At 45.3% G+C, this 18,878-nt stretch overlaps 2 protein-coding genes across 3 annotated transcripts; one reads left to right on the top strand and one right to left on the bottom strand.

The window, feature by feature from the left end:
* Positions 1–417: 417 nt before the first annotated feature.
* On the bottom strand, positions 418–17,968 carry SRD5A3 (steroid 5 alpha-reductase 3). 2 transcript variants are annotated; one of them, XR_009449335.1, is made up of 6 exons: positions 17,660–17,968; positions 11,059–11,201; positions 9,252–9,449; positions 5,713–5,847; positions 2,812–3,455; positions 418–1,851 (listed from the first exon to the last, which is right to left on the bottom strand). XR_009449335.1 is itself a non-coding variant. In XM_059670915.1 (5 exons), exons 1-5 carry the CDS (start codon positions 17,878–17,880, stop codon positions 3,196–3,198), a joined length of 957 nt encoding a protein of 318 aa, XP_059526898.1. In that variant the 5' UTR covers positions 17,881–17,968; the 3' UTR covers positions 2,497–3,195. The 2 variants fall into 2 exon arrangements, 1 of the variants encoding a protein (XP_059526898.1); XM_059670915.1 differs by lacking the exon at positions 418–1,851 and having other exon boundaries at positions 2,497–3,455.
* LOC132218969 (10 kDa heat shock protein, mitochondrial-like) lies at positions 3,946–4,282 on the top strand. The gene has a single exon (XM_059670931.1). The coding sequence runs from the start codon at positions 3,946–3,948 to the stop codon at positions 4,249–4,251; it is 306 nt and encodes a 101-aa protein (XP_059526914.1). The 3' UTR covers positions 4,252–4,282.
* Positions 17,969–18,878: the final 910 nt, after the last annotated feature.

The following is an 18,878-nucleotide window of genomic DNA, read 5'->3' on the forward strand; positions in this document are numbered from 1 at the left end:
GTAGTAGGTATGTAGGAGGCAGCCAATGGATGTTTTGCTCTGATATCAACGTTTCTCTCTCTCACTCTCCCTTCCTCTCTCTCTCTCAAAAAGAATCAACAAAAATATTTAAAAAATAAAAAAATAAAAAAAATATTTTAAAAAATAACTGCCATTTGGTTACGAATGCACAATATAGAAAGAGAATTTAGGTTAAAATCATAAAAGGGGAGGCAGTAAAAGACTGGACAGGTACAGTTGAATGAAGATAAAAGACAATCAGAAGAGAAAGGACTATTTGTATGTCTGAGACATTTACACATATGTAATGGTAACCGCAAAACTAAATCCAGAGCTGAGACATGAAATGTACAAACAGTAATGTGAAAGACTGGGCAGAAATTGCTTACAGAGGTATAAAAAATGTCTACTTGCTCCTTTACTATTTGAAGGTATTCTTTAATATATTAGTTCATTTAGAGCTATATTACACATCAGTGGTTCTTGAGTTTTCAGGTACTTTATGCAAATGTTTATAGTATCCTTAGACTATCTATTAAGCTTCATATAAAATATCTGCAAAGGCTCTTTTTTTATTTTTAATCCTCACCTGAGGATATTCCTCCAATGATTTCTAGAGAGAGTGGAAGGGAGGATGGAGGGGAAGAGAGAGAGAAACATGGATGTGACAGAGACACATTGATTGGTTGTCTCCTGCATGCACCCAGGAAATATGCCCTTGACCAGGAAGAACTCGAGACCCCTCGGTCCACAGGCTGACGCTTTAACCATTGAGAAAACCGTCCAAGGCTCTGCAAAGGCTCTTTTATCTTTGGTATGAATTCTAGCAACAACCACTCATTGAATTATAAACATAATACGGGGGTGAGAGATTAACCAAATAATTTATAAGCATATATGCATAATCCATGAACTCTGACAATAGTGTGGTGAAGGCCTGGCGGAGGGTGGTCAATGGGAAAAAAGGGGACGTCTGTAATACTTTCAATAATTAAAGATAAATTTTTAAAAACCCCACATAATACAGAACAGTCTTGTGGATATAAAATCATCCCTGCTTGCTGAAATCAAGTGTTAGCATAGGGGATGAGCTACAACTTGGAGACTTAACAAAGGCTATTTTCTGCACACTTTTTCTAGGCGGTAGGTAACCCAGGGAATGCTGTTATGAGGTAGTTCAGTATCATTTCCCCCTAATTTAATAGTAGTAGAGAATGAAATGAGGTTGTTCAACTAAGCTTGCAGGAAAATCAAGAGCCCCCACCCCTAAGTGATTTCTGGATTCCCCGTGTGATGAATTTGCTGACTCTCTTTGGTGCTCTCCCTTTAGGCACAGGGACAATTTTCATTGACACGAAATGCAGTGCTGACGGTGATCTTGCAAGTGCCGCACCATTCTCAATTATTCTCCGTGGCTAAGCTTTTGTCAAAGACCATGCTACTTTGTCCTGAGCCCCTCTGAGGACATCATGACTTCCTCTTTTATCTTCACACAGAAGTGCAATGTTTGGGCAAGAAAGGGAAAAGTAAAGTAAGGAGCATGAAAGAGCGTGCAAGGGACAGCAAGGATAGCAAGGACTGGGGACGCTTAGTCAAGGCCCCGAGAATGGTTCTTCACAGGGATGCTCATTACTTAGTTAAGAGTACAGTGAAATTCCAGAACATTGGCCAAATTCTAGTCTGACCTAGTGTAAAATGGCATGCTGAAGCAAAATACATTTCCTCCCAAGTAATTTGCTGTTAAAAGTTATTCATGCCATTGATGTGGACATTAAGGCCAAACTACAATATGCTTTACATTTCCAATGTAGAAAGTTTGGTTCCTGAGTCCTGGTCCTGAAGATGGCAAATCTAAATGATAAATAAATAAATATGTCATTTATTCGAATAGACTGAGCAACTCATTGAAGTGGTATTTGAATGATGGGAGGAAAAATACTACAGCCGAATTATTGTAAGAACTTTAGAATATGCTCTGACATGCATATATTAAAATTTAGTAAAAAGAATCTCAGTTTAACAGCTTTGGTCTACTACTTGAGGGGTGAGTAAGGGGAGGAAATACATAGACTATGTTTGATATGTGCCTGATTCCTAATTAGGTTCTTTCCTCCTTAGCAAGGTATATATTAGTGCAAAATTTTAGTACTGAGTAGACCAAAATACTACATCTACATAATAAGAATGAAGTTAATAAACCAGTCAATAAACCAGTAAATCTTATGTTGCATGAATGTGAAATTTTTGCTGCATCACTCAGCAAAAATTATTTTTCAAGTTTGTTTTTCTTTCACATAATGCATTTATTTCCCTTTGATTTAACCGTGGGTATTTTAACATAAGCTATTTTAAGTGTCAACTTTAATCCTCAATAGCTTCAATTCATTCTATTAGTTAAAATGAACTCAGGCAGACATTAATCCAATTTGAATAACTACATATGAATGAGGCTACAGTACTATCTAATCCGAAGTGTAACTCAATTTCATTCAAGGCTTCTCATGCATGAATACAAAAATACTTTATTTTCAGATGCTTTCATTTTAAGGTACTCCCCTGAAAGGGATGTCAAAAAGTATTCAATAAAGGAGGTTTCAGACTTTCTGTTGGGCTATGATTTGAGGGGGAGAGGAGTGGAAATGACTAGTGATGATTCCATACTGGAAATCTGTGGTAATATGTGAAAGTATAAATTAACTACGATGGACTCATTATTCCCTGAATCTTTTGGTGCGAAAGGGTATATTGTTGTTATTTTCAAAAGCTATTCTGCTTTTATTAAAATGCGACAAGCAGTCGCTGCGCACTTACTGTATCACTTATTATGATGTCCAGTTAATTTGTCCCGAACAAAGCCACAGATGATCTCCTCTTCCTCTGTGGCTGTAGGTGCATGTTTGGAGCTGTGTGCACGCTCTGGGTTAGTTTGCTTTGAAGCAGCCCCGAGGAGTCTCATCCAGTTTTTAGCAGTTGGCTGGTTTCGTAAAGCAACTCAGCACTCCCGGGTCTGCCAGAAGCAGTGCTTTGAAGTTTCATTTTCTTGATGGATACTGCTTTGCTCATCCAGTGAAGACTCTGGGTATAAACACAGAGTTTCCAACAGCTCTGCCGAAACTGCGCTTTGGTCTCTAGACGTCCTTGTCCTGAGGAATTGAGCCAGCCACCTGGCCTGCATTCTTCATGACTGAGGTTATCTCAAAACAGAAACGGCAGGAAGGCTTTCCTATGCTTCGGGTAGGAGGCAAATTTGCTTTTGTAAAACTTGTGGCTGAGGAAAGCTGCCAGAGCCTGGCTGAAGAAGACGTATGTTACCACCAGCCACCAAGTTATGTTATGGAATCCCAAGGTGACGGCCATGGAGACGTAGATCATCAGCTCTGCGAAGTAGTTAGGGGAGGAAACATAGTCAAACCAGTCTCCAAAGGGGATGCGGTGGTTACAGTGAATGATCACTCCTGAAATGAAAAAAGAAAACTTCCTGAACGTCTGAAGCTGTGAAAAGAAGGTTCTACCGTATCACCCTCCCGCCACCCCAAATCATTTACAAAAACTCCTATTAGAAAAGAGTATGACAGACATACGTGCAAAACACCCTCCTGCCACACTTCCATTGCCAGTCTACTGTGTATTAGAGCTACATGCTCAGGTCGCACGATCAACTATAAATAAGCCCAGGAGGACCTGTTACGCCAACAGTCCTCCCAGCTGGAAATGAAGAGCTCAGACTCCACACAGCCTAGAGAAAGGTCCTCTTCTCTTCTGCCTGCCTGTCGTCACGTCAGTAGCCTGTTCAGAGCCCTCCGAAGCTGTGGCCGCCTTCTTTCTCTCACGGGGAGGAGGGCATGCACCCTGGGCAGCCTTTACCCAAGTTCAGTGTCCAGCAGGCCGGACTGTAGGTGTCTCCTTGGGGCCCTGCACAGAGTATGAACTGCTGCAGCAGGAGTCATGGCAGGACAGGCATTCAGAAAGTTTCTTCCCCGCTCTGACCCAGTATTAGCTGAAAGGAGTGCTGCAGAAACTGTAACCAAAGGAGGCATTATGCTTCCAGAAAAATCTCAAGGAAAAACAATGCAAACAGCAGTAGTGGCTGTTGGATCAGGCTCCAAAAGAAAGGATGGAGAGACTCGACCAGTTTGTGTCAAAGTTGGAGACAAAGTTCTTCCAGAATGGGGAGGCACCAAGGTAGTTCTAAACAACAAGGATTATTTTTTATTTAGAGGTGGTGACATTCTTGGAAGGTACACAGACTGAAATAAATCACTTGAAATGGTATCGTGTGAAGCTGCCCATTTCACTGACGTTCTGAAATATTTCATCACGTAAATAACTTCTGTGTCTCTTTTATAACAAACTAATGATATATAAAAACTGGCATGCGGTGTCTCTTAAAATTTAGTTTCACTGTAATGACATAAACATTAAAAAAAAAAAAGGGCTCAGACTCCAGAGTGAGACTGCACAAGTCCAAACCCAGGCTTTACACCTACTGGCTGTTACCACTAGCCACCAAGTTATGTTATGGAGTCCCAAGGTGATGGCCATGGGGACTTTAGATAAGTTGCTTAACCTCTCTGTGCCTCAGTTTCCTCATCTGTAAAATGGAGATAAGACTGTACCCACCTCAAGTGAGCATTTGTGAAGCTATATGTAAAACCAAGTAGGGCCTGGCACAAAATAAGCACTCAATAAACGCTGAATAATACTCTTCCATTTTTAATATTTCAAAAAGCCTAATAAAAACTCTACCTGTGATAAGTTAACACAAGTTTTAAAACTAGTAAAAAAGTCAAGAGTTTTGGCTGGGATGATACTAACTCAGCATGGTCATACTAGTGCTCACATACTGGTCAGACACATATATGCAGTGCAGGCCCTAAATGGTGGGTACAGAATCTATAATAATAAAATCATAATATGCTAATTAGACCGGACAGCCGAACAACCATCCAGACATCATTCTGGACGTCCTTCTGGACAAAGCCATGGGCCACGGCAGGGGCCGAGGCAGAAGCGGTTAGGGGTGATCAGGCAGGCAGGTGAGTGGTTAGGGGCATGAGGCAGGCAGGCAGAGTGGTTAAGGGTGATGAGGCAGGCAAGCAGTTAGGGGTGATGAGGCAGGCAAGCAGTTAGGGGTGATGAGGCAGGCAGGTGAGTGGTTAGGGGAAATGAGGCAGGCAAGTGGTTAGGGGCGATCAGGCAGGCAGGCGAGTGGTTAAGGGCAATCAGGCAGGCAGGTGAGCAGTTAGCGATGATCAGGCAGGCAGGCAAGCAGTTAGGAGTGATCAGGCAGGCAGGTGAGCAGTAAGGGGCATCAGGCAGGCAGGCAGAGTGGTTAAGGGTGATCAGGCAGGAGAGCAGTTAGGGGCGATGAGGCGGGCAGGCAAGCAGTTAGGAGCCAGTGGTCCCAGATTGCGAGAGGGTGCTGGCCGGGCTGAGGGACACCCCCCCCCCCCACCCCTGTGCACGAATTTCATGCACCAGGCCTCTAGTAGAATCATAAATACCAGGACTAGTGGGGCCAGAGAGAACTCTCAGTCTAATGCTCTCATTTCACAGACGGGAAGATCAAGACCCAGAGAGACATCTTACCAAAAATGAATATTTGATCCATTAGTCACCTAATTAGGGCAGGAAGGAAAAGGATGAAAGTACATGGACAATTAACTTCTGAGTATTAAAATCCACATGCAGCGGCTCGGAAAGATGTCTTACCTGCTTTATTTTTCCTGAGATTGCCGAGAATGACGTGGCACTTATACTGATGGACCGACGACCAGATGAACATCATCATACCGAGGATATGGAACCACCGAGTTTGCATCAAGAGATTTTTCCCTACCACATAGACTGCAGAAATAAGAATTGTGTTATTAGCCAATGCTGCAAAATTTCAGAGGCTCGGGGAACTGAAAAATCACACAGTCAGCAGAACACACTCATCCACTTATTCTGTTCCTCATGGCTATAAAACTATGCTGATAGAATTTCCCAAGTAGAGGAGGAAGAACACCAAAGCAGACTTGTTCCTCAGCCAGGGGCAGCTTCAACGGCACCTGGCAGAAAATTCCACAACGATACATTCTCTTGTTCCTTCTTCAAATGCTTTAAGCACAGAGTTCAGCTCTATCTCCTACTCTTGTGATGTATTCTCGTGTGGTGCGACAACCTTGCTAATTTCCAAGCCTGGATTTATGCCTTCTTTCTTATATTCTACTGTCAGAAAAACACTTTCTGAAACCTCTCCCTGAGCTACTATCCTAAGCCATTGTTAGGGAGACCCTGAAGGCAGAATGCTGACTTGATGGGCTCCCGTCAATCAAGAAAACTACTGCAAGTGAAGGCCAAGGGTGGGGGCTTCCCACAAAGAGGAGAAAAGTCAACTCCAAGATGGAAAACAAAACAGTATCCCTTTCTGATTAGACAGAACCTAGTCAGAGAGATTTCGTTTTAGGAAAAGAGGTACTCAGAGTATTATCTCCTCTCTTCTCCAGCTATGTGGAAGAAGAGAAGAATGTAGAGCTCTTAAGTACTGGCATCAGAAAAACAAATTAAGGACTTCCCTATGATTAGCAGGAAGCAGTCGGGGTGGTCGGGGACTTGGCTCAAGAAACAAAGTTGTCCATTGATAACAGGGACCAACCAGCCTGAGGCTCTGGAGCCAAGAGGGAGCCCGCTACAAAGCTGATTCAGGTAAGAGAAGCAAGGATCATGCTATTCCATGTGGGTACCTAGAAGTAGGACTTCAAGATGACAGCTAATGACTAAGGAAAGTCCACCAAAGTCTACCTGTGTTGATTTCTTTTAAACCTGGTTCTATATAAACAATCTACTTAGAGTCTCTTAATATTCACTAGGCTTAGCCATATAACTAAAAAGTTATTTTTTATAAGTAAAAAGTAAGCAAAATATGAAAAATTCAGTTTTTAATCAAAAGGGCTTTCAGAACAAGTCACTATAGAATTAAATGTTGAAGCAAATGTCTGGGAATTCACATCACTACCCAGTCACCTACTCTAAATGCTGAGAAACTACCTGGGAGGGAAAAAAGATTTGTAAGAGTAAGCTGGAATTATCATGCAGGAAAGGGGAAGCAGGTGGAAGGCTCATATTTACTGTGCATCTTATCTGTGTAGCATTTAATCATTCATTTATTTGTTACTTAATGGTGTTGACTGAGCTTGGAACTGTTGTGGATGTGAGGCATAAAATAGTGAACACATCAGGCAAGATCCCAGTCCTCATACATTCACAGTCAAGTGGCAGCTGCCACTAGAATCGAGTAAACAAATCAATAGCCCAGGTAATTTCAGGTAGAGATAGTACTCTGAAGAAAAGAAAATAGAACTGTGTGATCAGTGATGGGGGAGAGTCTCTAGACTTGAAGACAAGGAGGTATGGAGATCTGGGTAGTTGAGAGATATTCTTTCTTTTCACTTTCACACCAATCCTCTGAAATCTGTAAATATCCCTGATTTCAGATGAAGGTTCGGGGCTAAGAGAAGTTAAATAAGCCAGGCTCAGATTCAGGTCCATCTAACCCCAAGCCCATTTCTATTGGACCCCACAGCTGAGAAATGCCCCAGTGTATTCTCTCTCAATGAATTCCTGAAATCAGTTCTCCCCATATTGTCCCATATGAAGGACAAATAGATGAAACAAAAGACAGCTGCAGAAGGGAGTATCAGGAAAGCTTGTTGTGGGTGCCACGGCTGCCTTCTCTTCATTAGTTACACAGGAGTGAGGGCAGAAGGTGGGGCCCGGCCACCAGAGAAAACTCCAGAAGAGACAGGTGCTGCCAATGGGAACGAAGCAACTGAAAGCTGGCACGTTACCAAAGTCCTTAGGCAAGTTCCTTGGGGTGGAAAACCCATACTGTACACCCAGGAATGACAGCGCAAGCCTTGATACTGGACTGCACTGCACAAGAATATCACAGCAGAAAGCTCAGGGAGGAAGAACATACTTCGGTTCAGAACACTTAGGTGGAGAGATGCTAGCTGAGTAGCTGAAGCAGATAAATAATTCATGAATTGAGAAACAGCATCAATAACATGTACTTGAAAACCATTCCTCATGCCATGGAGGCCTGAGTTGTACAGCAAGAGAGAGGGGCACGCTGATACCGAAATCAAACCTGAGGAGAAAACTCCCTCGCTGAGGGTTGGAAATGTCTCAGGGGTGGGCAAACTTTTTGACTCGAGGGCCACAATGGGTTCTTAAACTGGACCGGAGGGCCGGAACAAAAGCATGGATGGAGTGTTTGTGTGAACTAATATAAATTCAAAGTAAACATCATTACATAAAAGGGTACGGTCTTTTTTTTTTTAGTTTTATTCATTTCAAACGGGCTGGATCCGGCCCGCGGGCCGTAGTTTGCCCACGGCTGACTTGGTCTCAGTTTAGCAGGATGAATGTATGAAGCCTTGGACTGAGAGACAACAGTCGTGAGCGATCTACCCGACAGTGCCTGGGCTGCAAGGTGAAGTTAACCTCAGTCCTAAAGATTCATTTCAGTCACCACAAACAACTTGATTCCTTACAGTAAGCACGTATTGTTTTCACAAAAACGACAGTCATATATGCTAGACATTCACCTCCTCCCCACAAAATAAAACCCACTTCATTTCCTCCTCACAAACAAAAGTCATGATTCTGGTTCCCTCTTCCTGGTTAGTGAGAGGTCAGACTTGTTAAGACGCAGTTCTGATTTACCACAGTACTCCGCTGTCCTCGCCCCACGGCCGCCTCGCTGACAGAAAGCTGTGTGCAGTGGCACAGTCCCAAGACCTAAACGGCAAAGAAATGGCTCCCTGCTCCCTCTTCACATCACAAGCATCCACCCCGAGTCGGGCCGCCCGCTCCTCCTCTGGTTTTCTATGGTCAAATCCTGCCACAACTTCCCCTTCCCCCGCCTCACCCCTCACCTTCCCACACAAACAGGAAGGCTGCGGCTCTGGGAAGCCACTGTCTTTGCTGACCCTTTCTCCTGTTTGTGGGTGATCCTGCTCCCTGTTCATCTCTGGACCACACTCCTCCTCTGTCTCCAGACTTACTCCACGTGAGATCACTGCCTCACCCCCACTGAGGGAAGCCTCACGTCCCATTTCTTCTGACCCTCCTGAATACTTCGCCCTTTACCGTCTTTACTGAAGACGTTAAGGATTGGGCAGGCCTCCTGGCCTCCTGGCCTCCTGCTCTCCAACTTCCACGGTCCCCGGTGACTCAGGTAACAGTGCCCAGGGACCACTCACCATTCCTGCCGTCCATCGGCACTTGGCTCAGCACAGTTAGGCCGACCAGGACGTAGTAGACGAGTCCAAAGCAGTACTGCGCGATGTGAATCACAGCGTTGGAAAAGACACTGACATAGAGGCACTCGAAGAGTCTCCGCAAGCTGTGCAGCCACAGAAACACCAGTACTAAGAATGCAGACAGCGCCAACTCACCCCCTGCGATTCAGAAAGCAACACATTCAGATGTCTCTCTTCGGAGTTAGGCCAGTACTGTACATTCCTACGGTTGCACATAGTAGTAAACAAAAGTAGAGCTAGGAAAGGGCCTAGAAATCATCCAGTCTAACGCCCCCTCCTTTTCTTAGCAGTGGGGAGTGGGCCATGTGAAGTCAACATATTTGGCTCAAGGTTACAGTGAGCTAGTGACAGAGCTGGACAAACTCAGGTCTCCTGGCTCAGCTTCACCCTGTGAAAGCTTTGAGATGGCGTGGCCCTCACTGTGAAGGGGCCTGTGCTCACCAACAGGGTCTCGGGTCCCGGGCACTAATAATAATGAAGACAGGAAGAGTTCCGGGGAGACCTCTGAGCAGCCCCACCTGGGGGGATCCTTGGGGTTCGGGGAGACAAGAGACAGGCAGCCACAGAGGCAGAAAGGAGGACAGGAACTGAGACAGGAAGAATTCTGCATTCCTTTCCATGTTAAAAAAGAGAAAAGAAATTATACTTTTAGGAGACTGTAATTCCCGAGATCTACCTTCCTACCTGCCTTTCACTCCTCTACCCCATAAGAAGTCAGAAGAAATGCCGGTTTTAAAAATGACATAAACCCAGCCGGCGGGGCTCAGTGGTTGAGTGTCAACCTAAGAACCAAGAGGTCACAGTTTGATTCCAGGTCAGAGCACATGTCCAGGTTGAGGGCTTGATCCCCAGTTGGGGGCTTGTAGGAGGCAGCCAATCAATGATTCTCTCTCATCATTGATGTTTCTATCTCTCTCTCCCTCTCCCTTCCTCTCTAAAATCAATAAAAATATATTTTAAAAATATCTTCAGAAAAACAAAAACAAAATAAAGAGATGAGTTTGAATGTGTGAAGTGGGAGTCAGTGAGGTGCCCTCCCCTCCCAAACAGGAACTGCATGTGCTTTTCCTTCTGACCGTCATCTTTTGCAACAGGTTCCTCTGGTCACACAGAAAGGGATTGTTCCTGGGGAGCCAGTGGCTTGGCTGCTGAGCAGAGCCAGCACCAGAACAATGTTTCTACTTCTGCCCCTCTCCCCGCCTGACATGCACTGAGTCCACTTTGTTTTCACCTTCAGCTCTTTCTTTTAAAATTGTTCTTTATCTGAGGCAAATGTAATGTCTGTTTTGTAATCATTTGGTCAATGTCTTTACAGTCAATTTTATCAGGAAACCAAAGCCTTATGCTATAACAGTTGTAACCAGTGATCAAAAAGTAATTTTCCAGCACGTTTCTGGAGTTCTGAGACACGGTTTTGGTTGGACGGTATAAATGTTTCAAGGCAAACACAAGGGAATCCTAAAAGCTTTTCTCCTAAGTCTAAAGACGTCTATGTAAATTTACCAACAGTACAAACAGTATCAGAGGGAGAGCAGCCAGTCCGTACACCACCCAGCAACTGCTGTGGAGTCGGGGATGAAGAGCTAACTCTCAGCTCTGCCAAGATCTCAGTGAAAGACTTGGGGGCATCCCCACGGGGATGGGTATGACGAGGCAGAACTCTTTTTGCTCACAGTGGCTACGAAATACCAAGAACAGCTTCCTGCAGGCAGGAAAGGTAGGAACAGGATGCAATGGTTGTGATTACCACGGAATTGCACAGCCCCAAGAATTCTGAGTAGAGTGTACAGCCAGTCTGGAAAAGGCGCTCCCAGGAACAGGCATTGAGTAAGGCACCAAAGCAGGAAGCCATTCCACAGCACTGAGATGACATAGAAGTGAGAAAAGTACCTGCAAAGGGAAAACAAGTTAGGCAATTGTCGGGATAGAGCCCCTTTATTACACAGAAAGACTATTATTATTATTATTATTATTATTATTATTATTTTATTGTCTAAAGTTTTACATGTCTCCTTTTTCCCCAATTGACCCCCCCCCCCCCGCAGCCATTCCCACCCCAGGCAAGCCCCCACCGCCCCAGTGTCTTTGTCCATTGGCAAGGCTATTTTTTAGTGTCCTTCTCTTCTCTCCCCCCATCCTCAGAGTCTAGTTCAGTGATGGCGAACCTTTTGAGCTCGGTGTGTCAGCATTTTGAAAAACCCTAACTTAACTCTGGTGCCGTGTCACATATAGAAATTTTTTGATATTTGCAACCATAGTAAAACAAAGATTTATATTTTTGATATTTATTTTATATATTTAAATGCCATTTAACAAAGAAAAATCAACCAAAAAAATGAGTTCGCGTGTCACCTCTGACACGGGTGTCATAGGTTCTCCATCACTGGTCTAGTTACTCTTTTTAACAGAACCTGAACCCTACAGGTGTTCAGATTTCAAAACTTCCTTTCAAATGATGGGACCGGTGAACTCAGAAGAAAAAGAGGCCTCCTGAGGTTAACAAGAATATGATTGACGCTGTTAAACTTAGACTGAGGTTCAGTTAGTAAGCTCTCTTTCCTCTGGGTAACTGGATTGGGCTCAAGTTCCAAACTAGTTCCTGGATTGTGCTAAATGCAAGCCAAATCTGTGAGATTTCTAAATCTGGAGCAGTGTTACTGCAATAGCCATACGACTGTTACACAAGATTTACACAATTACGCGCTCAGGGCTGTTAAGAAACCTTAGAGGTCTTCCGATTCAGTTTTCTAGACTGTGTTGACCTAAATTACTTAGATGACAAATATTAACTCATACAACTCGGTATCAACTCCTGAGGGTTACAGCTCTCATCTAATTACAATGCTTATTTTGCAATCAACAGTTACAAATGAAATACAAATAAAACCACAAAACCAATAAAAATTACAATTACCAATGTTAATTTGATGTGAAAGATGATGTTGGTTTGCTGAAATGAAATCACCTAATACGGCACAAGGGCCTAACGGTTTCTTTGTTGGTCCACTTACTATTTTTCTCCATCCAAACCAATTCAGAATCATTCTGACTTTGCAAGGTGCCTGGAGGTCATTTGGCCTTCCCTGGTCTTCAGTGATCATGTATATAGTAAGCCCCCTTCCCTCTTGTCTCATTAGACTGTGACAAAGTAAGATGACCTGGAGTCAGGAGGATTAAATATAAACCCAGGGACTCCTCTTCCACAGATGATCCAGAAGATTCTGTGCACCAGAACTCAGTGCACCCAGACCATGCCCACAACCCCGTCTGCCTAACAATGACCTAATCCGATCATTCCACAGTAACCCTCTTAATTCTCCCAACTACTGTCACAGACGCTCTATCACTGGACCTGCCCTCTCTGAGCCGTCCAGTTCCTCATTCTGATCTTCTCCAGGCTCACGAGCTTAGTTTCTTCAAATGCTCATGCATCAGTGTTAATTTCACAACCCCCTCCACCCTGCAGGCCACTGGCCTTTGGTTGCCTTCCAGCGTTTTCCTTAAGATGCACTTCCTAGTCGTCGTCCTAATACATCAAGGTTGCAGGTTCAATCTCTAATCAGGGCACATAAAAGAAGCAACCAATGAATGCATAAATGAGTGGAACAGTACATCCATATTTCCCTCTCTTTATCTCTCTTCCTCTTTCTCTCTAAAAATTAAAACAAAACAAAAGACACACTTCCTAGAAGTGAGCCCAGGTCTGGTCTGAGGCAGGAGCAGAGCAGATGGCAGCAGCAACTTGCTCTGCAGGCTCCCACAGAAGGGGAGGGGTCTGCTCTCGAGGAGCAGCTTTACCTATTTCATTTTTTCACAAATATTTACTGAGCACTTAAAGCATGCCAGGTACCGTTGCTGGAGCTGGGCACTCAGCAGGGAGTGATCAGACCAGGTCCCTGCCTTGATGAAGTTTACCTTGCAGTGGTCAGTCCACAAAAGAGCCTGTGGACATCCAGGTAATGCTGGGTGATGGCACAGAGGGGAGGTCACCCTGGACAGATGGTCAGGGATGGCCTCTCTCAAGGTGGCATTTGGCTAGAATGAGTAACCCTTGTGCATTTGAGGGGGAAGAACTTTCCAGGCAGAGGAAATGACAACCACCAAGGCCCGGAGGAGCAGTGAAGGACAGCTGTGTGGAGAGGGCTAGATGGTGCGGGGGAGAGCACACATGCTACAGGGTCTTGTAAGGACCTTGACTTTTATTAAGTGTGTGTGGTGGGGGGAGGGGTGACCTGAAGTAGAGTGACCTGAAGTAATAACTTATGTTTTTAAAAATCCCTCTGGCTGACAGGAAAGTTCTGGAAGCTGATAGTGGTGATGGTTGCACAAACATGTGAATGTACTTAAAGCCACTAAGGCATACACTCAAAAAGGATTAAAACGGTAAATACTATGTCATGTACATTTTACCACAATAAGAAAGAGCACTATTCATTCATTTCACGGTTCTTTACGTTTAGAAAACAAAACAAAAGAACATCCCTCTGGAAACCAGGCAGAGAATAGTCTAGTCTGGGGGAGACCAGTTAAGATGATTTCACTTCATCTTCACAGCAATCCTATACAGTTGATGTGGCCGATGAGAAAACTCCGGCTCGGGAAGGTTAAGGTCCTTACCCACAGTCACACAGTGAGTGGCAGGGTTTGCTCAGACCCAGCCCTGAGGCCTGAAGGTAGTCACACTGCAGTACTCCTATTCGTGCAGTTCAGACCAGCCTGAGCCTGCTTTCCTGGCCCTGCATTACACATACCCACCTATACCTCGTCTAACGCCAACCAAATCACTCGAGCATGTTGGTATAAGCTGCTAAGCCACATCTTGCTGTGCCCTACTTATGCCATGGTGTTCCTGATGCACAGGCAGCCTGTTTTTCCTACTCCTGCATTTTGTACATTCTAGTGCTTGTTTTGCTTGCCTGATTTCCCTCTAGAGAAAACATGTTCTACTTTTGATAAGGTTATATCTCTTGCTTTTTTTTTTTTTTTTTTTTTTTTACTAGTAAATGACCCAGCTCTAGCCTCTTTTTCCTCCCTTGGCACTTTGCTTAACTGAAGCACTGTTTTCCTAGCCCTTGGGAACATGGATAAGATGATCCTTATGGTAACCCAGGGCTTAACACTGAGCAAGCACTCCTTTGATTTAGCACATATTTTCGTGCTTATTATAAGCCAGGGACTGCTCTAGGCTCTGGGGATACAACAATGAACACAGGAGACAACAATTCCTTCCTCTATGGAGCTTATACTCCCACACAAAGTAAGTTTTACAGCATGTCAGTAGGCGGTAATGATTACTGAACAGAGTAAAGCCGAGAAGAGAAGAAGGGATGCTGGGATGCTAGGATGATAGAATATACTTTTAAACACGATGGGCAGGGCACACCTCATTGAAAAGGTATTTGAGCAGGATTATAGGAAGTGAGAGCATAAACCATGTCGCTAGTTGGGGGCAATGCTTCCCAGTTAGAGCAAACAGGCAGTGCAAAGGCCCTGAGGTAGAGAGAGGACTAGCAAAGAGGCCCATAAAACAGGACTGGAGCCACATGGTGGGTGGGTGGGGCGGGGTGAGGAGAGAATAAACTACAAGAAACAAGGTCAGTGAGGTGGTGGGGACAAGGGTCTTGGGCTCTTCCTGTGAGCTGGAAGCCACTGAGTGGTTTTGGACAAGAAGACATGATCTGATTTAATACATATTTGCTGACTGCCAGCACTGATGCCAGGCCCAGAGTGGGGTTAAGGGATTGACTAAGAAAGGAAACGAATGTTCCTCTGACTAAGGCCCTGGCCCTGGGCTAAGTGCTTTAATGTCATCTCCACCTACAGGATAAGCAGGTGCTATTATGCTAACACTCCAATCCATATATCACCTCTTGACTGGACCCCATAATAACCTCTTACGCAGTCTTTTCCACACAACAGCTAGTCATCCTTTCAAAACATAAATCACTTCTGGGAATATGTCTGAAGAAACTGGAAACACTAATTCAAAAGAATAAATGTACCCCGATGTACATAGCAGTGTTATTTACAATAAACAAGATATGGAAGCAGCCCAAGTTTCCATCAGTAGATGACTGGATAAAAAAAAACAACTGTGGCACATTTACACGACGGGATATTTACTACCCGGCAGTAAAAAAGGAGGAAATTTTAACCTTTTGCGACAGCATGGATGGACTTGGAGAGCATTATGCTAGTGAAATAAGCCAGTCGGAGAAAGACAAGCACAGTACCATATGATTCCACTCATATGTGGAATCTAATGAACAAAATAAACTAACAAAATAGAAACAGACTCATAGAGACATAGAACAGACTGACAGCTGTGAGAGGGGAGGGTGTTTAGGGGACTGGGTGAGCAAGGTGAAGGGATTAAGAAAAAAACAAACATAAATCACATAATGCCATGCTCCCTTCCTCACCCTAAAGCCATAAATGGCTTTCCGTACATACACTCGGAATAAAGGCTAATCGCCACGGAGGCCAGTAAGGCTCTGTTGAGCAGTGAACTCATCTCCTGCCCCACCCCTCGGATCATTCTTTCAGCTTTGTCGCTGCCACCCCACCAGTCCAGCTCTGGATCAAGTAACCCTGCTGGGTTCCTCTGCAGCACTTATTAACTCCTGAAATTATTTTGCTTGTTTTACAAGATTTGTTTATATATTTACTGTATGTCTTACAAGAACAAAAGCTCCAAGGAGCCTAAAATAGCTCCTGGCATACAGTAGTTCTCTATAAATACTAGTTAAAAATGAATGAAAGAGAAGATACCTCTCTCATCTAGAGTCTCTCTCAGAGCAAGCACCCAAGTTAACTAATAATCTGACTCAACCTAAAACCTTTTTAAAAAAAATCTTTCACAAGATATTGATCAAGGACCTTATTATTTGTCAGGCATTGAATCAGGGATATGGTTACAAACAAGACAAATTTAAACGCATGGAAAGTGTAGAGTCTAGAGCAGGGGTTCTCAACATTTTTCTTCCACGAACTGACTCCTTTGGCAGTATGATGAAGGCTATAGGCCCCCTTTCAAAATGTTATGACAAGCATAAAATATGTGGGGATTACAAAGGAAACCAAATGTACGGAAATATAGGTACCACCACTACTAAAAAACAAGTCTTTGATATATTAATAATTGTGTTTCTTAACTAATGTAACAAATAACAAGATCTGGTGGGAAATAACTACAGTATCCTTGCAGTGATGAAAATAATGTTTTGAGGTCTCCAATATTTCTAATGGAATATAAAAAACTCCTATATCTCTACCACCTAGAAATGTTTGGCTGACTCTTACCAGCTATGTTCTGAATTCAAAGTAAAAAGAAAAACAAACCCCAAACCAAAGAAATCAAACTATAACTTTTACAATTTCTGAAAGAATTCTATTTAAGTCCCAACACTGTAATCTTTCATTGATTTTGGTTAGGAAATCTATTAAAATTCAAATGGAGCTTCGGGATCAGGTTTGCCTAACAGGTACCATCATAGACAGTTGTCTCCAGGGGCACCTGCCCAGGTGCGGGTCAGGAGGGTCAGTGCAGCCGAAGGAGGTGGCGCCAAGCGTGGGGACCAGCATCTCGCCCTTCCTCCAGGCTACTGGGGTCGAGGGCAGGGGAAAAAATGGAAACAGAGGCGCAAAGGGCGGGCCTGCCTTCATTTCTGGTGAGTTCTGGGCACCTCAAGTGGACTGCAAGCCCCTAGCAGTGGTTCTCAACCTTCTGGCCCTTTAAATACAGTTCCTCATGTTATGACCCAACCATAAAATTATTTTCGTTGCTACTTCATAACTATAATGTTGCTACTGTTATGAATCGTAATGCAAATATCTGATATGCAGGATGGTCTTAGGCGACCCCTGTGAAAGGGTCTTTCGACCGCCAAAGGGGTCGCGACCCACAGGTTGAGAACCGCTGCGAGTGAGTGCAGGGGAGAGGAAAGGCGGAATTTTGGAGAAAAAGGAGACTTTATTTGCCTCCTGGTGACCAGGCCTAAATTCAGAAGCGTTGCCACTTCTCCCAAGGGAGGGACTCCGTGTGGTGCGTCACCGGTTCACGTTCCTGCGCCCCTGATAGTGTACGCGGCTCGGCTCTCCGGTGTCGGCGGACACTCGGGACCTTTCGCCCCCTGGGCCCCGAAGCGGACGCGCGCGAGCTGGGAGACCCGCCGACCGTGCCGCCTGGGAGAACCAGCCCGGGCCGCCGTGCCTGGGCCGCGCCGCCCCGCGCCCGCCTCTGCTGCCCCCTGCCGGCTGCGCCGCGCCCGCCTCTGCTGCCCCCTGCCTGTGTGGGCGCCCCGGGATCCCGCCGCGGCCACCCGCACTCAGGCCCGGGGCGCCGTTACCTCTTGGGGACATCAAAGCTCCGGCAGATGGCCGGGCGCGGTGGCGCGCCACATTTGGTTTTCCCATAGCGGATCAGGTCCTGGAAGAGCGCGCAGCTGGGGAGCCAGCGAGGCGGCACGAGCTGCAGCAGCAGGGTCAGCAGGAAAGCGGCGGCCAGTGCGAGCCACACAACGCGTAGGGGGTTCAGCATCCAGAGCGCCGCCCCAGCCCAGGGAGCCATGGCCTGGCCGCTTCCGCGCTCCCAGGGCCCCCCGCCTCCCGCGGGCGCGGACCGGCCCCTGGCGCGCCGCGCGCAGGTCTCGGGCGGGCGGGCGGGACTTCGGTGACGCGGTGCGAGGCGGGGACGCGCTTTGACCCTCCCGGGACTTGCCTGACAGGCAAAAGGGCCCTGCGCCGCGCGGGATCCTGGGATTTGTCTCATCTGACTCAGGGATGCCCAAATGCAGCGCCAGAAGATGATTCAAATAAGCGAAACTAACTAGACCACGTGCCTGCAAGTCTTCATCGCGGCTTTATTTTCAATGGAAGAAATAGAAACGATCCAGTACAATTAAAATAGGAGCCAAGCCAGTCTGTGTGGAAGGAATAAAGAAAACTATACAAATGGTCAATAGGCACGTGAGAAAGTCTTAAACATTATCCATCTGAAAAGTGAAAATCTATATTTCAATGAGTTACAACTTCACAGCCAGTAGGGTGGATATAGGCAATGACAAATGTGGGAAAATCAGAACCTTCACATATCTCTGGTTGGAATATAAAACGGAGCATCCATCTTGAAGAACAGGAATTTTCTCAAAAAGCTAAACCTACTGGTACCATTTAATAATTTCACTCTCAGGTATAGAACCACATATGTCTATAGACAAGCTTGACCATGGATGTTCATAGCAGCATCCTATCTAATAAAGAGGGTATATGCTAATTGACTGCCCCACCCTCAAAGATGGCCATGCCCACAGCCAGAAGATGGCTTGCAGGGAAGGGTAGTTGTGGGGGATCAGGCCAGCAGGGGAGGGTTGTTAGGGGTTAATGGGCGGGCAGTCAGGGGAGGGCAGTTGGGAGTGATCGGGCTGGCAGGGGAGCAGTTAGGTGTCAATCAGGCTGGCAGGGAAGTGGTTAGGGGGTGATCAGGCTGGCAGGTCAAAGCGGTTAGGGGCAATCAGGCTGGCAGGCAGGCGTGGTTGGGAGCCAGCAGTCCCAGATTGTGAGAGGGTC

This window comes from Myotis daubentonii, chromosome 1, assembly GCF_963259705.1.
Source record: "Myotis daubentonii chromosome 1, mMyoDau2.1, whole genome shotgun sequence".
Taxonomy (NCBI): Eukaryota; Metazoa; Chordata; class Mammalia; order Chiroptera; family Vespertilionidae; genus Myotis; species Myotis daubentonii.